We start from the raw sequence: 24,970 nt of genomic DNA, 5'->3' as shown, positions 1-24,970 counted from the left end.
GCATGTGTGCCTACACACTCCCAACATGCACATTATATGAAAATTACCACATCTTTACTAAAAATAACAAATAAATCTGGCACATACCTTCAAATTCTGGCTTTTACACACACATACACACACACACACACAATATGGCAAGTCATCAGATGTTCAAAACGTAAAAAACAAACAAACCCAAAATTGGTGGTTGACAATCTTATGTGACACAGGAATTTAGTCCAGTATGGGGTTTTTTTAAGAAAAGAAAAATATAAAGACCCCCCCCCCCACAGCTACCATTTTGTGGGCGCTATGACGAAAAAACTGCAGCCTTCATCATTACATATTTTTTTTAAAAGGTGGATGCTGTCCTGTACCTTGCTGTCAAAACAGAGTGCCATGAATATGTGAGGACCTGGTTCATGTTCTATGAGTTGTTATGGATGCTTATAAAATAGGACTTCAACCCAAGCTCTCTCAATAGCAATGTGAAAACCTGGACTGAATAAGAGCAGCTTGCAATGAAGATTGTTAGAGGGCAATCTGAAACAAGTCAAAGGGAGTAGCAGCAAAGTGAGAGTGGGAACGAAAGAGAACTGTGTTCATTCGACTGTGACGGGACTGCACTGATCTTAACATCGAGGGAATTCGGACACAAAGTGAGGGAATGTTTGACTATGGCGAAGTTTTATAAGCCATTGGCAACACCGCATTCTTCCATTGTTATCCATTTCTATAACCGCCCACATATGTTTCTAATATTACGGCAAGAACACGAATCACCCTTAGCACATGATATGGCTGCACCCGCCACGCCTCCATTCTTCATGTATTATTGTAACCGCTTAATTCTGAGCACATGTTGAAGATGCATTAAAAACAGAATGTTTCTGCAAAGAAAATCCAGTGTGAAAAACAAAGCAAAAACGGTCACGGATATGAAAATGGCTCCTTTGCCTTGTGAAGGCCACCACCCTTGAAGACTTCAATCTACTCAGTGGAATTTTAAACTCTCGATGAAGGTCTTGCAGGGTTCCCCTTTACGCAAGCATGTCTATTGCTTCTGTTGTGAAGCACATAACTGGCATTTAACGTCTCTTCCTCATCCCCCACCACCACACGCTCAATGCCATTCCACATTTTACAGCTGCTTCTACATTCCTGACACGTTACGGCAAAACCCAAACAAAATATAGTTTTATCAATCCTGATGGAAAGAAATTAAAGAAATGTCCTTACCGTGTGTGTTTTGCAGATTAAACACATTTAAATCATGGTGCCCTCCTGACAAATAAAATGGTGTTTGCTTACGCTGCACTGCAGCTAAATCAAATTTACCTGGCAATGAGCATCATTTTGTTGCAGAAAGTGATCATTTCTATTTTAAAGTCAAAATAATGAAATGAACATCTGTAGATTTTTACATGGCTGTGGGTCCACTTGTAGCTCTCCCCCTCATTTCCATTTGCTCATGCCAGGGAAGCTGTGGAACTCTTGAACAGGTGCATGGAGAAGGATTTGGGATGGATGACAGAAAACAATCTGAAATGGAGATAAGAAACCAGACTGGGTGGAAGTATGCAACAGGTCTTGGATGGGGTTGCATTTCCGCTGAAGGACCAGGTTCACAACTTGGGAGTTCATCTGCGAGAAGGCTTGGCATTGGGGAAGCATAGGTGGCGTTGGTGGCTAGGAATGCATTTTGGCAGCCTAGGCTGGTAATTCAGCTGCGATCCTATCTAGATAATTGATGCACGGTTATTCATGCACTGGTTATATCCAGACTAGACTGCTGTAATGCATTTGATGTGGTGCTGCCCTTGAAAACTATTTGGGAAGTACAGCAGATGCTGAACTTCAGCCCATAATCATAAATGTGTTGTTGTTGTCATTGTTGAAAAAAATAAAAGAAATGATGCTGTGGCAAACAGTGTTAGCAGTGATGAGACTGCCTCACTGCTTATCGGGGAGGCAATGCAAAGCACTTTGGAAAATATCTGTGCTGCTTCTAGCATGCACCTACTTTAGAATATGCAATGCAATATTAAATCCTGTGTGCGTGCATGCGTGTGCGCACATCTATCTATCCATCCATCCATCCATCCATCCATCCATCTATCTATCTATCTATCTATCATCTATTTAGTTTCCCTTCAGACAGCGAAAAGATTGCTGCTGTTGTCAAAACAAGCTCAGATCAGGCTGTGTTCTCATAGGTAATTTGAGTCAAGAGTCAAGAGTGACTGTTTGAGCCAAAGATTAACTGTGGGCTCAGCTGCTTCCTCCAGCTCTCCTCATATTGGAAGACTCATTCAAATATGCAAGCTCATTAAAATATCACTCCACTGAGATAATCACTTTCATCAGGGAATAATCAGCGCTCCTGCCTATGACTACAATGTGACATTCTTCACCCTGAAATTCTCACCACAGTACATGACAGCAGAGAAGGGAAAAATAAGTCAACAAAGTTTCGACAGTGGGTGTAGTCTATACGAAGGGATCCTCTATTTGAAGGACTTTCAGCTCCAAGGCTGGTTTAAAGAGAAAGAACCGTTGGAAGGGAGGGTAGAGGCCTTGAGGTTACCCATGATCACTGTCTTCCTCGCTATAGAGAGATGTATTGCATTTCTGAGGACTGAATTCCATTTCAGGGAAGGTCTCGGAACTACATTCCATTGATGGGTGGGGCAAAGGGGAAAAGGGGCAGGGCATGTACCAGCATGTTCTAGGTTAAAAGTACCAGCATGTTCTAGGTTAAAAGTACCAGCATGTTCTAGGTTAAAACTCTTGCTGCCAGTGGCTGCATTCGGACAACATTTCTGTCAATGGTGGGTGGATAAGTCAACTCACATTTGCATTTTTTGTGGGTACTCCTCCCATGACATGGTGCCATGGACCTGTGGAACAGTTGAGGTTTGTGTGGAGTAAATTACTATTCAACCCAGCATTTGATTGACACAGCCTCTGCCCTTCTCCCCACCTTCCCTTCTCCCACAGTCCTCCTGGTGCTATCCCAGCAGCCTCTGCAAATTGTGCTGGCTGTAGCAGAACTGCCGGCTCGGTTTTGGCCACTTTTCTCGGAGGACTCTGTAGCAAGGTGAAAAAATAATCTCAAAGGGTCGGGAAAACCACTGGCTCAGTTCGGACGACACAAAAACCACCAGTTGTGTGAGAAGTCAACTCTGCAGCCAGTTGTGTTTCTCCAGTTGTTCTTCTGCCGAAAAAGTCAACCATGGGGTGGAAATTGCCCGACAGATGACACAAATAGCAAGTGTTGCCCATTCCACTAACACATGACTCCTTAAAACAGTGGTGGGTTTTGTGTTGTCCGAATGCAGCCAGTAAGTAAGCATTAGCGGTGGCATCTCAACCTTCATGAATAGGAAAAAAACTGTAAAAAAGCCAGGAAACCCCCAAATGATTGGTGGTCAGGGGGAAGAAGATTGAGCCCAGGGGAAGGGGTTGTGTCCTTCAGAAAACCCCCAGAAAGCTTGACTAGGACCCCAGAAGGGCTGGATTTCACAGCTCCTAGGTAGATAATGGAGCCTTTTCCTCTCCATGTAGTTGACTTTGGCTTTTGTTAGAACTTAAGATAGAATCATAGAATAGTAAAGTTGGAAGGGGCCTATAAGACCATCAAGTCCAACCCCCTGTTCAATGCAGGAATCCACCTTAAAGCATTCCCGACAGATGGTTGTCCAGCTGCCTCTTGAATGCCTCTAGTATGGGAGAGGCCACAACCTCCCCAGGTAATTAGTTCCATTGTTGTACTGCATTAACAGTCAGAAAGTGTTTCCTGATATCCAGCTGGAATCTGGCTTCCTGTAACTTGAGCCCATTATTCCGTGTCCTGCACTCTGGGAGGATCTAGAAGAGATCCTGGCCCTCCTCTGTGTGACAACCTTTTAAGCATTTGAAGAGTGCTATCATGTCTCCCCTCAATCTTCTCTTCTCCAGGCTAAACAAGCCCAGTTCGCGGCCCAGCAGCGATGGGGGGGATCGGACATCGCTGGTGGGCGGATGGGAGGGCATCGGACAGGGCTGGCGGGCTGGCAGGGGGGCATCGGACAGGGCTGGCGGGGGGCATCAGACAGGGCTGGAGGGCTGGCAGGGGGCATCAGACAGGGCGGGGGGGGAAATTGGGGGCGGGGGGAGTGGGGAACCCCTTTTTTTGGTGCGCTCCTGCGCACATGGCCCCTTTAAGTGAAAAAAATGGCCGACGCGACAGGGCTTTCCTTTACCCCGTCGTGTGTCACGTGTGGGCAGGAGCGACAGCCCACGCTACTTCTAGCGCGGGCTGGCCCCTCCACACGCCGGGATTTAAAAGTAGGTCTAGTAAGGCCCCAAGTTTCAGTTATACCTATTAAGTCGTATTTGCCTTCATGTAATAAAAGTTCAAGTTCGTTCTGTTTGTTTCCTATACTCTGGGCATTACAAAGACCATGTGCTTTGTATTCTGGCTTCATTCCTACTATTTTTAGGCACTATTGCAACTGTTCTCTGTGTTATGGTGCACGAGTCTTCATCCATTGTTGCCTTGAAATGTACGTCTCCTGCCCCCGTAGAATTCAGTTTAAAGCCCTCCTGATGAAGTTCTTCATGCTGTGGCCAAACACATTCTTCCCAGCCCTTGTGAGGTGCAACCCATCGTTTGCCAGCAGTCCATCTTCCAAGTAACATAGCCCATGGTCCCAGAATCCAAATCTCTCACCTCCACACTACCTTTGTAGCCAGTTGTTCACCCACAGTATTCTTCTTTCCCTAATCCTCTTCCAAGAACTGGGAGGATGGATGAGAAAACTATCTGGGCCCCAAAGTCCTTGAGTTTCCTTCCCAGAGCTTCAAATTCTGATGGGATTTCTTCATAGCTTCATGTGTATTGAAGGCCATTGGAATGTATCTCAAGAATTCTAACTGGAAATGGCTCCACAAACAGTAATACTTTTGACAGTTCACTTCCCTCTCCAACCAAAGACTCGTTCACATGGGCAAATCCATGCATTTATTGGTTTAGCACAAGGAAGGTCAACCTGTAGCTCATGAACAGGGCCTTTAGCCCAGGGGACAAAAATAGAGCCAGGCCCTCAGGAGTCTTAATTTTTAATCAAATTGCAGTAAAAGGATTGTCCACGGTTTCACTAATAATGGACTTCTTTTCAAGAGGGAGAGAGAGAAAAAGCCACTGGCTGACTTCTGAGATCAGAAAATTGACCACTGAGCCATAACTCCTCCCTATGTTGCAACCTCAAGAACTTCGGGGAGAGCCAGGGTTGGGTTATCCATTCCAAATGCATCCTAGTATGAATGAGCAGTTATGCAGCAGATTTTTCCACACAAATACAAGGAGAATCTGCCTCCCCCCAGCATATATAGCCATTATTTGCAATATGGCAGGGTGGTCAAATTCCAGGCTAGAGCCTCGTGATCTACCAATCAGACGCAGGTGCAAAAGGCATAGACTTAGAATTAAAGAGCAGGATGACTCTGAGCGTTTATGAGGCTAGGAATATGTTTCCAGTCCTAGAACTGAACTGAGCTCACAGTCCATTCATACACAAATCCACTCCTGGTTACTTCCAAGCTTTTTTCATTCTAGCAGCCTAATTTAGGTAGAAATGTCATCCTGCTTTGCTATTGTAAAACAATTGGGTCTCAGAAACCCTTGTTAATCTACTGCACATCACCCAAATATCTACCAGTAGATCTACCTTCTGGCCACCTGTGCAATATGGGTCTTCCATGGCCAAGTACTGCTATGGGTTTGCTTGTTAAGCGCCCCACAGCTCCAGCCTCCACTGCATCTTCCACCTCAACAAAGCACAAGGCCTGGCAATCTATGAATAAGCTATCTTTAGCTTTAATACCTACACTTGTGTCGACATGGAAGCCTAGAAGTTCTGAAACTAATTATAGCATTGCAGTGGCAGGCCTCCTTGCCCTGTGAAATGATAACCAACTCGCTCAGGTTTCTAGCAAAATCTGCAGAACTACAAGTTTGGTAGCCCAAAAACAAACGAAGAGGAAATACATTCTAAATGTGCTCTTATCTGTCCAACTTTGTATCCCGGAAAAAAAATATATCTGCAAACTCACAGGGTTTATTTCCTGCCTGTGTGTAACAGGCGAATGGGGCAGATTAATGTCAACTTGGTTGTCTAATTTTAGCTGAGCAAGGCTAATCAGACCAAATGGTGCAAATTAAAAAAAAAACTACAGGGGATTTTTTTAAACGTTGTTTTAGAACAGTTAGAAATTGGAGATAATCTGAGCTCTTTTCGCAGAGCAGCCTCCATGTGCGTAAGCTACACATAAAGGAGGAGAAAGATGCACTGCTGATGCCACCCCTGACGTTGTGGGCCCCACTAGACCCAGCCCCAAGATGGCTGTGCATTTAATGGGACACCTTTCATTGGCACCAATGGACACTCAAAACTCTGTTGAATAGATCCAGCGCCCTGGGAAATAGTTATGGAACTAACATAGGAGAAACTGTAGCAGACTATATAAACACAACAAAGGAGACAAAGGAGAACTGTCACCAATGTGCAAGGGGCAGGGACAGAATTATTTATTTATTTATTTATTATTAAATGTATATCCCACCGTTTTCCATTGTGTAACTTGAGATGGCTACATGTGGTTTGCAGGTGGTCTCCCCTCCCAGCACTGACCAGGAACAGACCTGCTTAGCTTCAGCAATATGGCTGCCTCATGTGCCTTCAGGCCGTGTCTTTCATAACTGACATGACAATAGGAAACTGACAACAAGCGTGTCCCTGTTTTCACTGGTGAAATGCTGGAGGGAATGGTAACCATACAACTTCCAGTGGAAATATTATTTATTTATTTCATTTCTATACTGCCCATTAGCCGAAGCTCTCTGGGCAGTTAATAGATATTCATATAAGCTCCGGACACTTAGGAAAAATGCTGTAACACTATAAAGCTTAATTAAGATTGTGATTGTTATGACGTTTTGATGTTTCTCTTTGCACATTCTGAGCTTGGCAAATCATATCGTAAGAATGTTTTAACAGGACTATCCAATTGATCTCCTCCATATAACACTCCAGATGAGACTACGGCCAAGAATTAGGCCGATATGAGCAGTACGGAGGTTGAAGCATCTCCAAAAGAAAGCAAATTGCTTCTCTGCCCCGGGCTTCCACCGCTTGTGTCTATTCTTATATCTTCCCTCCTTTTCATGACCCTCTGCACTATTATCTTATCCCTGACTGCACTGCCCTTTTAACCATGTAACAGTGCTGACATGGGAGGGGAAAAGGCCCCCACCCATTGCTTTCTTTAAGATGAAAAATCCCCCCTTAATTCCCCACTGCAGTGCTTAAGAGCAAACATACAACCTAGAAGCTCTATGACAAGCTGTGTCATAATAGGCTCATTGTTAATGACAGAAATCCATTCCCTATTCTTAACTTGATGAAAGGATTCCAGAACAAACTAGAGAAGCTACATGCACATTGCCGAAACGGATAGAAAGAGGTCACAGATCTGCATCAAATTTGCATATGCTAATTGATAGCAATAGATGCAACTTTAGAAATAATTATAACTTAAATAGAAATGCAGTACAGCTTAGCACAGTGTGGAAGTCATGACCAGGTGACCCTTGTGCCTGCTCTGTCTTGCTGTTTAGCTCAGTGGTATTCACTATTTTTCAAGGGGGAGCCACTTTGGCAAAATAAATTCAATGTGAGACCCAGTCTTCCCCGCCTGCCATTGCATCTCTCTCTCCTCCTCCGCCTGTTGCATCTGTCTTCCTCCCTGCCTGCCAATGTCTGTCTCTCTCCTCCGCCACACCTGTCTCTCTTCTCCCCCACCTGCCATGCCTGTCTCTCCCCCTTACCTGCCTGCCACACCTGTCTCTCTCCTCCCCAACCTGCCATGCTGTTCTCTCTTCTCCCCTGGCCTGCCATGTCTGTCTCCCGCCACCCACCTGCTAAGCCTGTCTCTCTCTCCCCACCTGCCACTTCTGTTCCCTCCTCCCATGCCTGTCTTCCTCCCCCCGCACTCCCACCCCTCCAGTCTGTCTGTCTCCTTCTCATTCCTTCCCTACAGCATGGCTGCCACCACCCACTCTTCAGGGCAACCAAGAGCCACACTGGCCAGAAGAGCAGTCAGTCAGTGCAGCTTCTCATGGAGGCGATCACACCCAAACGCCTTTCAAATCGAGGATGTCTTCGAATAGTCCTTGGTAAAGTAGGGCATACAGCCACCCTAACATTTGCTTCTTGCTAATAATTACGCTCTTAATAGACCATGGTCTATTTTCTTAACAGAAAAAATGGTTTAATCATGTTCTCCTTTGCAATCACAGCCAGGCTCATAATAAACCCACCCTCTTCAATGAATTATCTGGTTATGTTCTAAAAGAAACCTTTAAAATTTAAGGATTTAAAGTGTAAATGATGGATCATATTTTCTACAAATAATTACTATATCCACAAGAGGTGTGTTCATATTCTCGTAATTCCTTTCTCAGAAACGTGTGCAGCAGCTCTGTAAAAGGTTAAGATGTTTTTCATGCAAAGACATTCTTTACAATATTAATCTGTTTATATTTGCCACCTAATGCTAATTGGACTTTTCTGCCGATAGATACATTACCAAATATATCGTAATTATAGCAGATCAAATGTGATGCATTAAGAAAGAGAGAAGAAGGGGAGGGGGGGAACAACCACCCCAGAAGCACATTTTGACTTGCGGGTTTCTTCTCATCGCCCAACCCCAAAGCAACCTTTTTCTGCCTCGGGGGTTTGTGGTAGTTGGATCTGATTCAGTAATGCTCAGGGTCTCTTTATCTATCCCCCTCTATTATTTAGACAATTCCTTCATACTTAGAATATAAAATGGAATTATTTATAACATTTCCCTGTCAAAACTTTCAATAAATAAGATTAGCAGTGCAGCACAGAAGTACAAACTCTTTGGCAAAGCAGCAGAAAATGTGTCGACTGGCAAGTGATATTTCGGGCGAGAAACTCAATAATTGCTTAGGGTGGAAGAAATATCTCATACCAATGTATGTAACAATTTTCCAGCTTTGGGGAGGGGACAGAAACTGTTCGGGAAGTAAGGAAAACTGTTTTGAGAAGGGGGCAATTCTGTGTAGAGAAGCAATGGAACCAATTACTTAGGGAGGCCGTGAGCTCTCTCACACTAGAGGCATTCAAGAAGCAGCTGGACAACCATCTGTCAAGGATGCTTTAAGGTGGATTTGTGCATTGAGCAGGGGGTTGGACTCGATGGCCTTGTAGCCCCCCTCCAACTCTACTATTCTATGATTCTAGGTGTTCTGTCGCTCCCCTTCCATTTTTCCGTGGCACCTGCCCCTGCTGCCTACTCACAAGTGCCACTAGGAAGTGAGGAGGTTGTGGGAAAAGGGTAAAGGGTTAAATATTTATTTATTTATTTATTTATTTATTTATTTATTATTTTATTACATTTATATACCACCCCACAGCCGAAGCTCTCTGGGCGGTTTACAACAATTAAAAATAGTAAACATTAAAAGTATACAAAATTTAAAAACCACCAAAAACATAAAAAAGTATAAAAACAACAGTATCCATTTTAAAAACAATAAATACCCTCTTCTCTTGCCATTCAGCTATTGGGCGATATAGAACTCTAAATGTCTAAAATGCCCCTTTCCCATAGTGCCTTTCCTCCAATAAAAGTGGGGTTCACATGAATTTGTGTGCGATGTTGGGCTCTGCCCTCAATGAATGAAGTTCTATTGATTTCACTGAGACTATTTCTGTACACTCTTATTGGTTGGTGTACACACTTAGGGAGGTTCCTTGACATCTCACCACCTGAGAGTGGTTCAATTGCCCCTCTCACATGTTCAAAGAATATGTGAGCGAGGTTATGGGGCTGCAGGAGTTAACCCTGTCTCCTTTTTGATGCGCACAGCACCACATATCCCTCCACGTATGTACGAAGCTTCCCTATGTAAGGGAGATCCTGATTAAGCCAGGATTACCCCCTTGCAAGGAGGGATTCTATGTGCATACATCTGTACATGTGCCAGACATGCAGTGGTGGTGGGGGGCATGGCTATTGGATTCATCAGCAAAAGGGAGGAACTGCCCTGCATGGCCTCACTGCTAGGGATGGGCAAATGAGTGATGTTTGGGATCGCTAGAATTCCCTGACCATTAACTCGCCGTTCGTCTTGAGCCCGATTCCTATTTGCATCTACAATCACTGCTCACTTTGCGCAAATGGGAGAATTACGCAAATCAAGCAGCAGTGACATTTGAAATTTGTGCAAATTTCCCCAAATGAGAGATGGGAGTCCAGGCTCCAAATTCCTGGGCTAAGTGATGTTACTGAGAGGAAATGACATCATTTCAGAGTGAGGGCAGTGCTCTTGGTACAGGCAAACACTAAAAGAACCTCAACAGTGGGCCTTCTCAGTATCACCCACCATCTGGAAAACACCCCCTCGTGCGGTTCAGAAGGCGGAAAATGTAACATCCTTTAAAGACCTCCTGAAAACATATCTTTTCACACAGGCATTCCCTGGGCTGTAATATTTTATATGGTATTTTTTTAAACTATTAAAGCTTTAGATTATGTTCCGACTTGCTAGATATTATGATTTGAATTGTGAACTGCCCAGAGAGCCTCGGCTATTGGGCAGTATAAAAATGTAATAGATAGATAGATAGATAGATGTATTACCAAACCAAATAGCTAAAGGGGATATGTCCTTTTCTATGCTCACAAAAAACAGCAAATACTTTTGACTGTCTTAGACAGAATGTTGAAAGTGTAGGACAGAATGTGTATATGTGTGTATTCATTTGTTTTATTTATTTCAAATATTACTTAGCTGCCATTCAGGGCAGGGGCCCTGAATATAATCTATCTATCTATCTATCTATCTATCTATCTATCTATCTATCTATCTATCCGATCGATCTGCACATGCAGGTACACACACACACACACACCTTGCAACAGTGGACCAAAAATAGCAGAAATTTGCGCAAAAAGTTTACTGCCTTAATTTTGGGATAAAGAAATTATAAGAAACAGTTAAAACTAGGTTAGCTATGACATATTGATATAATGATCACCTTTGGCTCTGAGACAACTTTATCAAGTTATACCTCATGTCATACTATGCTTTGAAGAGATAATTGCAAACAAATTTCACAAAAACGTGAAAATGCTGTTGTGTCTTACTTTCAGCCTATTTTTATTTTATTTTAGAAGTATTGTTTTAAAGTGTACAAGGCATAATAAAAACATTAATGATGTTCAAAACATGCTTCCCTCTATATGGCTAACATTAATTGGCAAAAAAGGGAAAAAAGAATTCTAAAGCTGTCATAAAAGCATTCTTGTTGATTTCATTCCAGCATCTTATCACAAAATGTGCTGTTGACGTAAATGAGGCACAAACTGTATCATGTTTTTCTTCACCCCCAAATCACAGACAGTTAATTATTTTGAAAGCCACTGACAATTGCCAAAAGATCTAGTCATAGCTGAAAAGCTTTCATGATTTTGCAAGGCAGGTCAAGTAGAACATATGCACAGTTTTGCTCATGGTAAACCATTGAAGGAAAACACTGTCATCTCCAGTTTGCCAGGCACAAAAATATCCATGTCAGCAAATTAAGGGCCAAATCAGATGTTTACTTTAATAGTGTGGTTGCTAACTATCTCTGGGTTTTTTTTAAAAAAAACACCCTAAATACCAGGAATGCACACATCTCTCCCACATCATTGGGACCACAGAACACAGGGAGGGGACATTTAACCCTTCTATCTTCCACTGCAATCCTGACAAATCTCTCTCTCTCTCTCTGTGTGTGTGTGTGTGTGTGTGTGTGAGAGAGAGAGAGAGAGAGAGAGAGAGAGAGAGAGAGAGAGAGATATTTGTCAGATTTCTCTCTCTCTCTCTCTCACACACACACAGAGAGAGAGCGAGAGAGAGAGAGAGAGAGAGAGAGAGCTATGAGGCTTAGAAAGAAAAGCTCCTTTTGACGCTAATGAGAGCTCTTTGCTGTAGACTTCATGGCCATGCAGGGGATGAATTTTGTAAGAATTGTGAGCAAACTGGCTGGGATGATGGAATTGTAGTCCAACACATTTCGGAAACTCCAGGTTTGGGAAGGCTGCTATAATTCATATTGCTACTGTGCAAGAAACCCTCACTAATTGTGAACCTGAACCTTATGGAGAGCAAAGGAGAAGTATTGTTGCTAAAAGATTGCCTGTCACAGCTGGGAACATAGAAAACCTCCCAGAGAAATTTCGCTAGTCTGATTGAAACTGTTTTCGCTGCCGTCAAAATTCTTCAAATGTTTCATCTTGTGGAGGAACCTCCAAATTCACTTCAAATTTAGCTATAGCATATGTGCCTGCCCAGACCTTAAGCTCATCCACAGGGATCCTTCTCCATGAGCCCTGCCAAAGGAAATGAGGCAGGTGGCTACTAGGAGGAGGGCTTTCTCTGCTGTGGCACCCCGGCTGTGGAACGAGCTCCCCAGAGAGGTTCGCTTGGCGCCTACGTTGTTTTCCTTTCGTCTCCAGGACCTTTTTTTCTATAGGACCTTTTTATTTTCTCAGTATTTTAATACCTAATTTAACTTAAATTTAAACTTTGCTGTTTTAATTCCATATTTTAACCTATATCAATTTTTGCTGTATGGTTTTATCCTGGTTGTGCTTTTTATATTGTATTTTGTATTTGTGTTTTTAGATTGTTGGTTGTTTTATTATGCACTTCATGATTTTCATATCTGTGAACCGCCCAGAGCACTTCGGCTATTGGGCGATATAAAAATGTAATAAATAAATAAATAAATAAATAAATCCTAGCAATATGTAGCACCTCCCTGCCACCCTGAGACAGCTGATTCTCCTGCCAAATCCATTTCGAACTTTACCTCAGTGAAACTACAATGAAAACTCTACGGATGAATTAAATGGATAGGCGCAACACAGCTCTGGGTACCCTATTGTTGTTTCTGTGTTTCCAAGTTGGTTCAGGTATAACAGCAAACCACAATCATTTTTGGGGATGAAATTCGGGGATTCTCAGGAGAGGCAAGGGAAAGAGGAAAGCCACGCAAACCATGGTTTGTCTGTACATCTAGAGCACAAATAATAGTTTGAAATCAGTTACTGCAAACTATGGTTTGGCATGCCATTGGAACCAGGGGCAGTATCATCCAACTGTGTCATTCTGTTAGGGCAAATGACCTTGCACTAGCGGAAACTAGGTTCTGAATTATGAATAAGAGCAGAATCTAACTAAAGTTACATTTGTGCAAGCAGTTTTGCATTATGCTTGCACAACCAGTTGTGCATAATTCTTGTGCAGCCTGTTGTGCAGCCTGATGCGCAACCCATTGTGCATTCCACTTGTGCAGCCGGTTACCCAACTGCCTACACCCATTGCGCAACGCATTGTGCAATGTGTTGCGCAACCAGCTGTGTAATCAGTTGTGCAACTCCTTTGTACCTGTTGTGTAACAACTGCTTACACAACCAATTGTGTGAGTGTAATAGGCAATTGTTAGTGCCACAGAAATTGTTAGCAGAGCTTGCTAGCACCATTTGAGTTTGCAGAATATCTCTGCTGGATACTGCCGCACTTCTTCTGACACAGTTTCTGGGATAACGATGGTTACTTTTGATGCCTTTGGTATTAATCTGGATTATGGACTTCATTAATTCCTTATATTCTATGCTAACAGAATCTGGGTTTGGTTTCCATGCACACACCATATCATACCTTGTTTCCTGCCTGCTTGCCTTTCTATACATTACAAGACAGCACTAAAAAGCCAAACTCCAAGTCAAACCACTGAGATGGAAGATATAAATGATTCCATGAGATTGCTTACTTTATGCAGCTGGTAGTACTGTTCAGCTCCTACTCCGCCTTGCTCCTCTGCAGTCCAAAGCACTAAACGCAGAGTTCTCTTGGGACGCAACCCTAGGTTATTTAAAAAGGAAAAAAGAAGAAAGAGAACAAGCTATTATATTCAAACCATCCCCCTCTTTCCAGCACTGAGAGCCACTTTTATTACCACAAGAGGACCTCATCATGATGGTAGAACTGGGAAACCACTTTAGCCATAATTGTAAGTAAAACATTTTTTAAAAAACCCTTTCCTGTTAACCTGCTTTTTCTGAATGCCTCTGTTCACTTACCATCCTTATCTCCTTGTCTTCTCTCCACGGTGCCCTCTGTTTGTCTTCTATCTCTGTACAGTATAACAGCGGTGGACAGAAAGTAGATCTGGACCTACTAGCTGATCTCTGGGAGATCTGCAATTGATCAGCAAGGATTTCTAGCTCCCATGTGTCTAACAACAGCAACAAAATTACTCTTCCTATCTAAATTGTATTGCTGAAATGATGAAAGCTTGGGACAAACTCAGAGTGGATTTTTGTTTAGAAGGCCTTGGACCGCTTTTCAATCCTGGGTCTCAGAACAAATTCCTGGGCTCAGAATCCTTTTATAAGAAGGGTATATCTTTCAGACAAGGCTCTGGTTGGTGGATCTCAGGATTCTAGTAGAACCCCTACTCCACAAAGTAGATCCTACATGCCTGAAGTCTGCCTATTCCTGGCCTATATAGCACACACTCTTTTATCTCCCTTTCTTCAAATCACCACAGTCACCACCTCGTCTCTGGCCATATCTACACCTTGGGGCTGTCTTCACGGCACTGAGTTGGTGCCACTCCACTGCCAAACTCCGCACTATCGCAGCAAGTTGTCCCTGCGAGGGGAGGCAGCATGGGTTTTCCATTGGCCATTAGGACTGCACCCTCCCATGGCTTCCGGCAACCAATAGGAGGTCACCTTCCGCCAGGGAATGTGGCAGGAGTGGCTCCGAGTGAGGACAGACAAGTGGAACAGCCGGGCTGACCTTGGTCTGGCTGGAAAAGTCAAGGTAAGTCCCCGACTTTTCAGCTGAAATCTTTGCCTCTTTGCCTTGGGGTGGCTTCGAATCTGCGGCTGCATCATGTAACCAACACAGTGCAGAATTGGAGCCAACCCTGGGCAAAGAAGATGCAAAGATAGCCCCCAGGTGTCAAACCATTACGAATGTGGAATAAAAAGCAGGATTTAACACTAGGGAAGAAGTATATGGAATCAGTGCACTTTAATACTGCAGCAAAGCAGTAGTGTAGATCTAGCCTCTGTTACCACCTGCACCCCATGTCTGCAGCCTGATCCCCCCCTCTGTTTTTCTCTTTCCACCCACTTCCACGGGTTTCTCTGCCCCCCCCCCCCGGCTTTTCGCCTCAGCCAAACTCATCTGATATCTGAGACTGGCTGAGGAGAAAATCTCTTGGGTGAGGGATGCATGTGTGCAATTGGGTGGAAAGTAAGCTATAGGAAGGGGAAGGGTTAGATGCCTGCACACACACATGAACAAGTCAAGATCACAAACCACCGCTTGATCCTGGCTGGTTTGAACTAATCACAGTTTAAACTGAATTGGGATGTAACAGGAAGCCCTGGTAAGTTTAAAAGAGGAAGAGAAAGGTCCTGCTCTCCCCATGGGCGTGACAAAGGAGGAGTAGGGAAAGAGATGAGACGGGGCCTGAGGATCATTCATGTAATGCTAAAGCACAGTTTTTCATAGCTTAGCGTTGCATCTGAACCGGTGAAGGCTGGTGGTGCCGATTTTGGAGTGGCTGTGAATCCATTCTGGGTTTCAGTCAGAATCAGCCAGAATTCTATAGGAGCTATCCAAGGTGCTGAAGCCTATCCCCATAATGGGCTCAGCACCTTAGTTAGCTCCTTAGTTAGTCATGACTGGTTCTGACTGAAACCCGGAAGGGATTCACAGCTCCACCAAAATCTACTGAACTGAACCAGCCCACTGTTTTGACTAGGGTTGTGCACGGCCCTCCAGATTTGACTTGGAGGGCGATTCAGAGCTTCCAAATCAGCCCGTTTGACTCAGAGCACCTCAACACCACCCTGGCCCCCTTCGGATTCGGTTCTGAATCCAAAGCAGGCCGGGTGTTGCAGTTTCCCAAGTGTGGGCCAATGGGGAGTCCATATGGTATGCTAAGTCCCTGTAGTATGTATAGGAAACTGAGCTGATATAATATAGCTGCTTGCCCAAGGTTACCTAATGAGTTCAAAACTGAGACGAGGTTTGAACTAGTGACTTCTTGGCTCCTAACTCATAGTCTTAACCACTATTCTACAATGACACCCTACCAGCACAATCATATACATGTTTACTCACAAGTAAGTTCCACTATGTTCAATGGGGCTTACTCTCTGGTAAGAGTACATTGCTGAACCTACGCATGTATACTTCAAAGTGCCATTGAGTTCAGTAGGCCTTGCTCCCAGTCCCAGGTAGATGCATATAGAGTAGCAACTTCAATCTCTGGTTGAGGTTTTATTGTGTGTGTGCGTGTGTGTGTGTTTTGGTGGTGTATCCAAATGAGAACCCAAAATAATTAGATAAATGGAAACAAAGTACGCAGATTATTGCAATGTTTATGTAATGCAACTAAGTAAAGGGGAAGACACAGAGTTCGTAAAATGGCATTTCGCGAGTTCAGGCAAATAGAAAGTAAGCACGGATGGAGTGGGCCTGTCATTTTCAAAAGAAAAACCTCAAAAATATCCAAGGGATTTACCAGTGTACTTGTTAGCTACTGTTACAGCACAGGATTAGAATCTCTTATTCATTTCAAATCAGCCAGATGGCCAATGATGTCATATTAGGATAATAAAACAGTAATCACGTTGAAACCGTCACATGTGGCCACTGGTCAGGGTCAGGTCAGGTGTTTGCTCAGATGCCTAAAAAAAATGTTCTTTTGGAATTACTGACTGCAAGACACATCTGGAAATAAAGTTCTATATGATGAATGGTGCACATGCAGCATGGCCAAGCAGGGAAGTATTTTTTCAGAGGAGTAGGCTTAATTATTGATATTATAAACTAGTAGACACTAAATGCCAGTGATGGATTAGATTGTGTGTGTAAATGGATAAAAAAGAGCATAACAGAGCAGGAAAGGGGCATGCCTTTGGATATGTGCACTAAGTGATGCTCTGCATAACATTTAATTACTGAAAGGCTTGGATTTCTTTATAGTCATGTACATCGTCATAGACAATTATCAATTCAGAATCCCATCTCCTCTCTCACCCATTTACATACCGAGCCTCACTGCTTGCCCGCCCTCCGCAACATGTCACAGAAACTCTGCACTGAGCAGCAATACCTGAAATAACAAAATAGTGTCCAAGTTCCCAAACTGCTGGCCATCACTACAAATTATAGTAGTAATTTCCATAGTTTAACTATGCACTGTGTGAAGTACTTCCTTTTGTCTGTCCTGAATCTCCCATCAATCAGCTTCGTGGGATCACCCTAGATTCTAGTATTATGGGAGAGGGAGAAAAATGTTCCCCTATCCACATTCTCCATGCTATGCATAATTTTGTCTGTCTCTATCATGTCTCACCTCACTCACCTTTTCTCTAAGTTAAACAGTCCCAGACATTGTAACCTTTCCTCATAGTTGCTCCAGGCCCTTGGTCACTTTAGTTTTTCTGGCTCTACGGTATTTTTTTTTAGGTGCGGTGACCCAGAACTGTCCACAGTATTCCAGTTGTGGTTGCACCATAGATTTGTAGAAGGGCAGTACGATACTGGCTGTTTTATTTTCAATTTCTTTCCTAATTATGCCTAACATTGAATTTGCCTTCTTTACAGTGGGTGCACACTGAGTTGACATTTTCATTGAGCTGTCCACCACAACCCCAAGATCTCTTTCTTGGACAGTCACCTCCAGCTCAGATCCGATATGACTATATGTGAAGTCTGGATTCTTTGCCACAATGTGCATCACTTTACACTTGCTTAGATTGAACCACATTTGTCATTTTGATGCCCGTTCACCAAATTTGGAGAGATCCTTTAGGAGGTTCTTGCAATCTCTTTTTGTTTTAACCACCTTAAATAATTTGGTGTCATCAGCAAACTTGGCTACCGCACTACTCACTCCTAATTCCAGCTCATTTATGAACAAGTTGAAACTCATTGGTCCCCATACAAATCCTTGTAGGACCCCACTGTTTTCAATGGGTTCTGTGCATTTCCTCCTTTTGAGAAAAAAATATTTGAGAGGAGGACCACAAGCACACTGCACAAATCCACAAATCATGCAAAATGGAGAATACAAATTAAAAGCAAATTCCTGTCTGAATATTTTCAGCTTTTGACTTGTAAGTTATAATAAGCATGTATAAAATGGTCTTTTCAAAATGCATGTGACTTTTAGCTGCATGGGACTTTAAAGAGAGGTATAAGTTGTATATGACATGTAAGTAACTGTTGCACTGATATTGGATTGAGAGGTTTAGCAAAATCAATTACTTTAGCTTTCTTAAAGATATTACTTTCTTTCATTACCACCCTATAGTCTGATTTCTTTTAAACCCATTTGAGGAGGTGAAATATAATACCAGCAGGATGTGTATGACATGTTTCATTACGGTTACTTATCCGTTTTTGGCAGCTTCTCCCAGCTTTTCCATTCCAGGAAGGGGGTGATCTGATTTCACAAGGCATAAGAGATTCCCTGAATGCCACCGGTATTTAACAGCCTGAGTGGAAACTTACTCAACACCTTTTAAACAGCACCTGATGACAATACACCAGACTGCCTATAACTTGGATGCACGATGGCTACATATTTTGCTGCATATTTTGTTACAGCAGCTTTAGACTCATGTGTCAAATGCATGACTACGATACAATCCCATTCAGAGTCCAGCATCGTTTTCTATAAATAGATATACTAACAGAGCAATCCTATGATCCCTGGAAGCCTATGATCCAGGAGCCATAGGATATTGTGGATTCCCCTTCTCCTCAAGGCCATAGACAAAGCCACGACCTTGGCAGGGGAAATCTGAGTGAGCTTTTCCACTCCCTCCCCTTCGCAGGTTGTGTGGAAGGCTCTGTGGTGCCTCCTCTTCTGAGTTCACTGTTGTAAGCTCAAGGAGGGTCAGGGACAGAGAAAAGGGCGTGGAACAATTAGGGATATGTGGATTGAGAAAAATCCATTCGAACTGCATATTGCAGGTTGTCAAGTGCCTTTTGCTCCATTGTCTGCTCATCGATGGAAGTGGATTGGGGGGGGGGGGGAGTTTCCAAATTTGCACAAATTCACACTTGCGCAAATGGGGGAAATGATCGTTTTGGCCGTGTTTTTTTTTTTTTTAAATGCATATTTTTTTATTACTAAATTGTCACAAAATTCCAGAAAGTTAGAAAAATTGTCCTCAAGTCCATAGAATCTGACCGACCAGCGCAAAACCAATGCTCTGTGGAATCCACAGGTCAGATTCATAAAAATCTGAATTCATTTGGTTCTGTTGTGGATTTCTCCAACACCCCTAGGGACAATGGGCGGGAAGGGAAGAGGAAGAAAAAGGTTGACCTGCTCAATACTGAAGCTTCTCCATTGTCGTCCCTGACAACTGAGAGGTAAGGAAGTTAAGATGGACTCAACGGCCCATCTAGCTTAAATTGCCCTGAAGATGAGGCAGGGGGCTGGACAAGCCACTGTTGTTTCACCTGCTCCGCCAGGCTCTTGCTGGCAGACACTGAATGGGTGGAGGGCCCCAGTCTCAGAGTCCTCTGTATAAAGAACAGCAATCCTTGCACTCTAAATTTCCCACAATCCATTGAAAATTTGAATACAATGTTGTTTCAGTTCATTGTAATCCAGGAAACACCCATTCACGTCAACTGATCAACAGTGGTTTATTTCTGTATCACACTTTCAATCTCACTTTCTTCACAATATAGGACTATACAGATAGGCCTTGATATCCAGCACATCTTGCACATGATCAGTGGTCCCCTGGTAGAGATATACATCCACATAAAGTTCAGTGGGGTCTGGAAAAGCATCGTAGTGTGGGTGAAAATGTACAGACATCCCAATCCTTGTCTTGTTTAATGGCTCAGACCACGAAGTCACTACGATGAGTGGGTTTAGGACCAATGCACAAAATGGTTTTTAAATGATGATCATGCCAGAGTGACCAGACCCATCTGTCATGACAGTATTGAACCATTTTGCATGCTCTGATTACATTTGTACTAAGTGAAGTATAAACATATAAACTCTCATAGGCCACATTATAGTTTTTTCCCTTAGAAAATCTCCCTTCCCACTCACCCCCACCCCCAAATGACCAACTTTTGGATGACCCAGCAAACAACAAAATGTGATCTTCTCCAGCCAAGGGGGAAAGCTGACGGGCCCGATGCTGCTATCAGCACTGGGGGAGTCTGGCTAGCAATGGGATCCAGCAGGACTCTTGCGTTCATATCATGTTATCCATCAGTAGTTCTCAACTGACCGAAGCAGAGAGAGATAAAAGGCAGGAAAGTCTCTGCCTGATGATGAGGTGACTGTGTTTTGAGCAGGCTTCTTAGTGGAGGCTGCAAGGGAATTATGTATTAATTTATTACATTTATATACCGCCCCATAGCCGAAGCTCTCTGGGCGGTTTACAAAAGTTGGGTATGAAATGCTTCCTGCTTTTCAGGACCAGGAGAATAAAGAGAGGAGATTTTGACATTATGGAGGAAGCAGAGATTGTAGTTGATAAAAATGATGTGGAGGAAGAAGGGCACTGAAAGGACGGAGGGAGCTCAAAAGGCTGCAGGCTCCGGGTGATCAGAAATAGATTCTGGTTACGATGTCAAAGATAAATCGGAGGAAAAACATAGCTGATAAAAGGAAAGGAGATGTATTAAGAGGCAAGCCCAAGAAATTCAGTGTTGGACATCTTCCCTTTAGTGAGGTAATAGACCAATTAAAGATGAAATACACAGGCACAGACATAAGGCTGGACAGGGTTTAGAAGTGCATTTGTGAGTAATCTCTGCTGAGGTAATAGCTGAGCTATGTCAAGGAAGAAAGAAAAATGGCAATATGAGAACATGCTAGAGAGAGCTCTCTTAAGAGAAGGATATCAAAAAGGGGGATAATGTTGAGCTGGTACTTCTGAGCGGGTCAGGATCATGCTAGTTATTTGTGGATGAGCAACCAGGTCACTGAATTATTATTCTTTAGCTTGGCATCCTCCAACCTGGCGCCTTCTGGATGTGTTGGACTACAATTCCCACAATCCCCAGCCAGCACGCCAATTTTAGCTCAATACTACAGGATCTGAATGAGAACCAAAGTAAAGTTAGTTATGATGATCCTGGGCAAGAAACGGAGGAACAATGTAATCAACAAACAAACAACAAACACACAAATAAACAAATAGCCCTTACCACTCCCAGCATGCTGGGAGTTGTAGGAGTACTTTCTACTTAAACATGCATAGGAAGTGGGAAAATACTCAGAATACTCAGAGAGCCAGTGTGGGGTAGTGGCTTGAATGTTGGACTGGATTCTAGCGCCTATGCAGCCATGGAAGCTCACTGGGTGAATTTGGGCCAATCACAGACTCTCAGCTCAACCTGCCATACAAAGTTCTTGTTGTGAGGATAAAATAGAGAGGTGGTAGATCATGTATGCCACCTCAGGTTCTTTAAGGAGGAAAAAAAGGCAGGATATAAATGAAATTAAAAAGAAGTGTAAATCTTCCTAAATATAGGTGTGCTCTTACGTTGGCTAGGTTCAATGTTTTATACTCTGTACTTCTATACAAGATTTCAGGGTTTTCCTTTCACTGCATCTCTAGGCCTTGCTAGACGAGGCCTTAGCGCGCTTTGAGGCCCGGTTTCCCTGCTGTGCGTCCAGATGACGCACAGGGGAATCCGGGCCCAGGCTGCACTGAAACCTCCCTTAACGCGCCATAAGCGAAGTCGCTTATGGTGCGCCTTTTCCGCAGCCCCGGCCTAGCAAGGTCTGTGGCTTTTTGCGGCTACTCGCTTACTTGCGAGTAGCCGGGAAAAGCCACGGACCGGGCACAGCGCTCATACCTCTTTTTAAGCCCTTATTTTTTCAAGGGAACAAGTCCGGGTTTTGGGCTGTAAACAAAACAAATTTCTACCAGTTTCCTGAAACTTTCTTTCTTGGTTTGCAAGTCAACCCCAAACCGCTCTGCTAGTGTCAGCCAGTTTTTCTTTGTGGTGTGTGGCAAGATTGCTCCCTGCTCTGCTTGTGGGTAAGTCTCAACTTGTGGTGAAAAGGACTCATTTGTCAGGGCAGAGACTAGTGTTGCCACAAGCAGTGGGGGCAGGAACAGGGGTGGGGGTGGGTGGGGAGCCAGCAGAGAATGCTAGTGTGATGCAATGGGCATCTGCCTTTTTTTTATATGAACAACTTCCCCTTGTATGTTTTCCTTATCCTTCTGTAGTAGGGATACCCAAGCGGCAGCTCAGAGGCAGCATTCAGACTGTGACACAATTTTGTTCAGCTACGGTGACTCTTATGGAGATTGAATGGCTGGCGCCAGCAGCTGGCATCCTTGGGCAGCAGCTGGGGCCCTGGCCTCTTGGCAGGGTCCACCACTAATGCCTATTCTGGGCTCTCCATTGAAGTTTTCCTGGTGGGTCTAGTGCTGCCCATATTAATTTTCCATGATATCCCAGAGTGACGGGGATATTCTGGAAAATTAAAATGGCAACCGGACCAAGAAGCTCAGTACCTCTTGGAGCACCACTAGGTAAGCCACCATGGCCCACCAATGGAGAATAACACACATGTGTGTGTGTTTGTGGTTCCTCTTTTGACCAGTGGAAGCTGGTGGTGCATATTTCGGTGGGGGTGTGAATCACTGACTTTCAGTCAGAATCAGCCAGAACTCTAAAAGAGCTATCAAAGGTCCCAAACCTATTTTGGGGGGCGGGTTCAGCACACTGGACAGCTCCTTTACAGTTCTGGCTGGTTCTGACTAAAAAAAAATCCAGAATGGATTCACAGCCCCACTGAAGTCAGAGCCATGAGCCTTCACTGATTTTGACCACATTAAGCTCCCACCCGCCACACATTTTGAATTTACATAGAGCATAGGCAGGGATGATGCATTAGGACAAGAAGCTGAGGTCCTTCCACCTATGCTGAGGCTAGCAAGTACTAGTCATACCTCCCACTTGTATTGCTGATGTTCATCAGCCGCAGTGGTGCAGGTAGATAATTTTAGACCTTGGAATTAATGGTCTTTTGAACCTTCCCCCCACCTTTAGATGGCAATGTGTATTACTTCCATTGTGAAATATATTTCTCCGGTCTTCCTCCCATCTCCCATCCCATGTTTCACAACTGCTTCTATATTCCAGAGACATTCAAGCAAACAACAAATAAATAAATAAGGAAAGAACAGCTTTGCCAACTCCGATAAAAACGACAAATGCTCTGGGCATGTACAGTTTTGCATTTTAAACTCATTTACATTATAGCATCAGCATGACTACTTTTATTTCTACTACCTTGATGCTAAGCGCATTTACTTGGAAATAAGCACCATTTTGCTGTAGAAATGGATAATAGATTTTAAAAGTGAAAATAGTCAATGGAGCATCTGTAACCACACATACCTGCCCTGCCAGCATAGAGAAAAGATGCTGTGGTGAGCAGCATCAGCCCCACTAGGCCCCTGGCATATCTGGTGCAGCTCAGGTGCTGATAACCGGGCCATTTGCCAATGCCCCAATCATCTGTCACTCTTTAGCTAGTCAGCTGGTCTCCCCTGGGCGGTGGGACCCTGGACTTCAGCCCCCAAGTTGCGCTAGGCAGGTATCAAAAGTAGGTATGGTTGGGTACCTGCTAAGAGCCCACACTCAGCAGGGGCCCACTGACAAGAGCCCTCTGGCGTTCTCCCTCCTCCTTACCTACCTTGTTCACCTGCCTTTTGCTCTGGCCCAGACAATGGCATTACTGAGAAAGAGGAGCAGTACATATCACACTTTCTACTTGCTGTCTACCTGTCAAGCAAACAGGTGGTAGCAGCGATGAGAAGGAGGGTGAGGAGCAACAGCAGCTGGTGACCATGGAGGTAAGAAAGTAGGCTTCTCTGAGGGAGAAGCCCCATTGAGGGTGTCTTGCCCAAGGGCTCTCAAAAACCTAGAGCCAGCATTGGGTCCAGCCTTAGTTGCACCACGGATCAGCTGGCTGTTGAGTAGCTGGGTGTCAGGACTTGAGCTTGAACTGGCAACCTGAACAATGTCAGGCTAAGATTTGACTTGAGCATCACCATTCATCTCTGGTCCAAAGCAGGAACTGCAGAGGAAGCAGCCGCCTTAGAAAGGGAGCCTATTCACACAAATAGGCCAGAGAGCGGACAACCACTTTTGAATGGCCAAAAAAAGAGGAAGTGCATCTCCAAAAAACAGAAGGGGAAATGATGGTACAGATTTGTATCTAATGCTAATTCATGTATAGCTTTAAATTGGCAATATATAGATTTAAATTGGTAATGAATACATTTAAATGTATAAATTATTTCTACAGTTTAAATAGAAATACCATACATCCTACCATAGTGGGGAAGACTGTGACCAGATGACCGGTGTGCTATCTAGGGGCTAACAGTAACTGGGACATTTCAAGGCCTCCGCTCTCCGTTCCTATGCTTCCCATCAAACAGAGGACTCATCTACAACAAGCAGGATATTGCACTAGGAAAGCGGTATGCAAGTGGTATATAAAAGGCAGGAGCCACACCAAGCAGGATATTGCACTGTGAAAGTGGTACATGGTCTGTGTCAATGGGCCTCAACAGTTGTCAGTACACTTCAATACTGTTATAAAGCAGCAATGTGGCCCCTGCCTCTTATATACTGCTTTCAAACCGCTTTCATGGTCTACTAGCATTCAAGAAAGCTGTAAAGACTGATCTCTTCTGTCAGGCCTATCCAGTGGAATTTTAAGATGTTTTTAGAATGTTTTTTGGATTTTTAAGGATGTTTTTAACAATGTATATTATGTTTTAATTCAGTTTTATGTATTTTATCATTTATTGC

The 24,970-nt window shown here is 43.6% G+C and overlaps 1 protein-coding gene across 1 annotated transcript in view; it reads right to left on the bottom strand.

Annotated features, from left to right (window-relative positions):
- The window catches only part of CPQ (carboxypeptidase Q), a 216,888-nt gene that overhangs the window by 60,045 nt on the left and 131,873 nt on the right, over nucleotides 1-24,970 (bottom strand). The window contains exon 6 of the mRNA XM_063130980.1: nucleotides 13,884-13,975. Within this exon, the coding sequence (XP_062987050.1) occupies nucleotides 13,884-13,975 (92 nt within the window). The remainder of the gene's footprint in view (nucleotides 1-13,883; nucleotides 13,976-24,970) is intronic.

The sequence above is a fragment of the Elgaria multicarinata genome, chromosome 7 (assembly GCF_023053635.1).
Source record: "Elgaria multicarinata webbii isolate HBS135686 ecotype San Diego chromosome 7, rElgMul1.1.pri, whole genome shotgun sequence".
NCBI lineage: Eukaryota > Metazoa > Chordata > Lepidosauria > Squamata > Anguidae > Elgaria > Elgaria multicarinata.
The sequence above is the reverse complement of the archived record's forward strand: the minus strand, read 5'-3'. Positions and strand labels throughout refer to the sequence as shown.